Genomic DNA, 4,744 nt, shown 5'->3' with positions numbered 1-4,744 from the left:
TACAGTGCTGACTGCTGACTATGGTGCCAGAGCTGTGTTATCTGTTGATCGGTCCAGAAACACGTGAAAGGCTTAAATCCTAGGCCGAAATCGAATCTCCTCGGGCTTCTCTTGCGGCCCATCAAGTAACCCGTTCACATAGCGGCCCATATCCTTAATACAGCAGATCACTTCACACCCTTCACAGCCCAAGCCCAGTGAATGGAGATATTTCTGGCCGCACCAAAACACGGGCCCCTCTATAAATCGCGCACTCTCGCTGAAGCCTTAAACCCCCGTCGTCCCTCTCCGCCCCATTTCCCCAATCCCCTCCCCGCTAGGGTTTTCCAACCATGGCGTCGGCGTCGCGCGCGCTCCTCCTCTCCAGGGCCTCGCCCCTCCACGCCGCCGCCTCTCGCTTCCTCCGCCCGCTCGCCGCCGCGGGGAGCCTCCTCCCGGCGGCGCTGGTCCCGTCCCACGCCGCGGCGCCCTGGGCGGCGGCGAGGCGATTCGCGACGCAGCCCGCCAACTCGTCGCTGCGGGACTCGTCCCCGAACTGGAGCAACCGCCCGCCCAAGGAGACGATCCTCCTCGACGGCTGCGACTTCGAGCACTGGCTCGTCGTCATGGAGCCGCCCCCAGGCGACGGCGCCAACCCCGACGTCACCCGCGACGAGATCATCGACGGGTACATCAAGACCCTCGCACAGGTCGTCGGAAGGTACGGCTCACCGTACCAGATCCCTCTCCCGCTCTGATGCGGTCATCACATCAGCGTAGTTTTATGGCGCGTATGTTTAGATCTGGTTTGCTGTGGAGGGGATTCAGGGTGCGGAATGGCCAGGGTTGTTAAGGTGGTGTAGTGGAAGTTGTGCTATCGTTTGATGTGATACCAGCCTCCAGTTTATGTGACAGAGAATTGAAATTACAAGTTTCTAATCGGGGCTTCTTATTGTTTTTACTATGCAGTAATAATGACCATATGGATGTTTGAAATTGCTATGTCGATTGAATAGATACGATTGTTTGATGCTCTGATCGCAGTATTAGAGATTGGGCTAGTTGTACTTGGTCTTTTATGTGCAATATTGACTATGTGAGCATGCTTATGATAGAATGAGGCTATTCATTTGTATGGTCTATGTGGGTGAGGTCTTGATATATAAAAAAGGTGTTTGGAAGTTAGCGGGTGCAGAAACTCAGTTGACGACGGGTCGTTGAAGTTTGTTTATTTTGTAGATTTACATAACAAGGTGTTTTTATCAGTTTCATTTATGGGTTATGAGTCGGAGTTGGAAAAGTGTGATAATGTGTCTGTTTTTCTTCTCTTGATTTCATGCTATTTTATCATTTACATGCTGCTTTTACATTTATCGTTTGTGATTCTTACTTGGGGATCATGCTTAGTATCTGTTATTGTTATCTAGGCAACTATAAGTTCACTAACTTCGTTGGTGGCCATCTGTTGCAGTTTCACCATATCTTAGTATTTTTCTTTGCCTCTCCAACCCATAACAACTCATTGGTTTGAGGAGAATAGTAAAGAATTCTCCTTGATGTCTTGGTTGTCTCCTGTCTTGGCATGAATCTGTTTTTAGTCATCTATGTGCTATTCATAACATATCTGTCTCTTGAATCTTTCCTATCTTCCAGTGAAGATGAAGCCAGGATGAAGATCTACTCTGTGTCAACTAGGCATTATTTTGCTTTTGGTGCCCTAGTATCTGAGGAACTCTCCTACAAACTCAAAGGTATTGATCTTTACATGAAAGGTCTTGTATGTGATCCTTTTATGTAGGTGACATAAAATGATCTTGTGTTAAATGCCCCTAAATTATTATTTTCAGAGTTGCCTAAGGTCCGTTGGGTTCTTCCTGATTCATACCTTGATGTCAGAAATAAGGACTATGGAGGTAATGATTATTATCTGACTGAATATTCACTGCAATAATTTGAAATGCTTGTTGCTGTTCCCCCTTACTAGGTAATAGATACTCCACTCTGCTGCTAACTATGATGTTGTGTTATATGACTATTTTAATTGCATTTTCCAGATCTAGGAATTTTGAGAATCCCTATATAATATGTTTCCTTGATGTTGTAATTTCCTGTAGCACATGCTTTTAGGAATTGCATTTTTACTGAAAGGGTTAATAGCTTAATATTTGTTAATCAATGATCATCATTGGTATCTTATTTGTTCTGCTGACTGCTTTTGTACCCCTTTTTATTTTGTTAAGCAGTTAAACTGTTTAGTGATGAACATCTCATTGGTGTTATCATGTAGAGTTTTCTAGTATTTGAGTGTAATCTTGACTTCTCTCTGTATCTTCGTTCGTACTCGTACAATATATAGTAAAGGATGTCACCAGTATGTACAATATCTAATAAAAATTGTACACTAACTTTTAATATATAGTAACTGAAAGAAATGGTGACTGGTGACAACCTAGTTAATTTTTAATTGAAGTGGGAGCTTATGTTGGCCACTAACTTTTTGGAAATGCTATGGAAACGTGAATCTAACACAGTGCACTCAAAATTGATATGAGAGCTACTCCCTCTCCTAAATATAAGTCTTTTTAGAGATTCTAATAATTACATACGGATGTATATAGACATATTTTAGATTGTAGATTCACTCATTTTGCTCCGCATGCAGTTTGCATTGAAATTTCTAATAAAAAGACTTATATTTAGGAACGAAGGGAGTATATGACGGCGCTTGTGCAGTTGCCAGTTTTTGTTTAAAATATACTCCCTCCGTCCCAAAATAATCGACTCAAAAGTGACTCTACTTTGTACTAAAATTAATACAAAACTGAGTTATTTTTGAGTCACTTATTTTGGGACAGAGGAGGGAGTACATCATCCTAGAGCTATATCCTATAAGATGAGGGCGTTATCCTAACTCATAAGATGAAAATGCAAATCTGTATATAACTATGTAGCCTGTCAAATGCTTTGTGCAAGATGATTTATTGTATCAAGCATTTGTCATTCTGTCCTGGCTATTTGATGCCTTCTTATGTATTTGATGATTTATTGAGGTGGGCATCTTTTAACCTGCCGTTTCTTCCCTGGATTATTTTAGCTTGTGCACTTTTTTCAGTTTTCATCTGTGTCATATGTAAAGAGAGTGTATCTGATGCCTTCTTATGTATTTCAGGAGAACCATTTATAGATGGACAAGCTGTTCCTTACGACCCCAAATACCATGAGGAGTGGGTGAGAAACAATGCCCGTGCCAATGAGAGATCCCGGCGCAACGACAGGCCTCGCAACTTTGACAGGTCGAGGAACTTTGAAAGGAGAAGGGAGAACACACAGGCCTACCAGAGCGGGCCTGCTCCACCAGGGCAGAGCCAAATGCCACCCCATGATGCTGCTCCTCCAAGGCGTCCTCCACAGGGCCCGCCACCGCCTTCGGGTGCCCCACCAAATTACCAGTCCCATGCCCCAAACCCACAGGCGGGCTATGTTCCAGGAGGTGGACCAAACTATCAGAATGCACCGCCGCCCCCTGGATACCAAGGTGCCCCAACCCCTGGGTACCAAGCTGGTAACCAAGGCTACCAAGGTAATCCTGGTGGCAACATGCAGAATGGACCAGGCCCAGCCTATCTTAGCAACAACCCTGGATACCACCAGGGTGGAGGGCCAGGTGTCAACCCGCCGCCCCCTTTTGCAGGTGGCAACCAGCCTCCTCCCTACCAAGGCAGTGGCCCTAGCTATGGTGGTGGTGCACCAGACTACCAGGGCCAGCCAGGTAACCCAGGCTACCAAGGTGGCGGTAACTACAACAACGCCGCCCCTCCTCCCTATGAGGGCAGGGACGGGCCAGGGAGGAACTACCAGTAGAGAACACTGCTTGAAGAGTGCCATGTAGGAAGTTAGTACGAGCGCTGCTCGAGTCGCCCTATGTTGTTCTCGTGGACTTTTATGCATATATTCTCTATCCATAATGGTGTTTTGAGAACTAGAACTACTGCAAGCTTAGGTAAGTGGCTTTTATTTTGCTTGTTGTCGAAATAAATACACTGCTGACTATCGTATGGAGCCAGAGCTTTGTTATTTGTTGCCCTATTGTAATAGCAACATGTTCTGTGTTTCTGTCGTATCACCTTTATATTCTATCTGTGTCGGTGTTCTGTGTGTTCTGTGGTATCACCTTTATATTCTATCTGTGTCGGTGTACAAGTGTGTTTGGTGTGTTCTGTGATATTGCTGACGGTTGCTTGTAGCGGATCCTTGAGACCCCTTTCAAGTTTGACTATTTTGTTCTCAACTATTCTGATTCAAGCAAACAGGGCGGCATGAGGAAGCTGTAACTGTTCGTGATGCTGAGATCCAGAAAGTTCTTCGGTTACGCATTTCAGAAAGTAAAGCAACTAGGAAGTTCTTCAGTTCTATGCATTTCAGAATATTCTTTATCCATACCGGTGTTCCGAGAAGTGGAATTACTGCAAGCGTAGGTAAATAAGTTTCCGTATATACGCGATCATGTGGGTTTCTGAAGTGTGTGTGATTCATGGTTGCATGACTATGCATGTTTGCGAGTTACTACTACTATCACTACATCATTTCTATCGGTAGATCATGGGTGCTAGCTCATTTTCACCAGTGGGGAGGAACAGCCTGCGCGATGCAATAGGTGTGGATATTCAAAAGTGGTGCCATAACGCAGAGGAGGCTATTCCACAGGCCAAAAAAAGGGCCCAACACTTCTGTAGGCACGTTCATTCAACATGAATAAATTCAGCGG

General features: G+C 44.8%; 1 protein-coding gene across 1 annotated transcript; it reads left to right on the top strand.

Moving 5' to 3' along the window:
• The first annotated feature begins 274 nt into the window (after window positions 1-274).
• On the top strand, window positions 275-4,089 carry LOC123399811 (multiple organellar RNA editing factor 8, chloroplastic/mitochondrial-like). The gene is made up of 4 exons (XM_045094187.1): window positions 275-700; window positions 1,633-1,730; window positions 1,827-1,892; window positions 3,149-4,089. The coding sequence occupies exons 1-4, from the start codon at window positions 333-335 to the stop codon at window positions 3,838-3,840; spliced, it is 1,224 nt and encodes a 407-aa protein (XP_044950122.1). The 5' UTR covers window positions 275-332; the 3' UTR covers window positions 3,841-4,089.
• Window positions 4,090-4,744: the final 655 nt, after the last annotated feature.

This window comes from Hordeum vulgare, chromosome 5H (genome assembly GCF_904849725.1).
Source record: "Hordeum vulgare subsp. vulgare chromosome 5H, MorexV3_pseudomolecules_assembly, whole genome shotgun sequence".
Taxonomy (NCBI): Eukaryota; Viridiplantae; Streptophyta; class Magnoliopsida; order Poales; family Poaceae; genus Hordeum; species Hordeum vulgare.
Note: the sequence above shows the minus strand (reverse complement) of the source record. Positions and strands in the feature narration are given on the sequence as shown.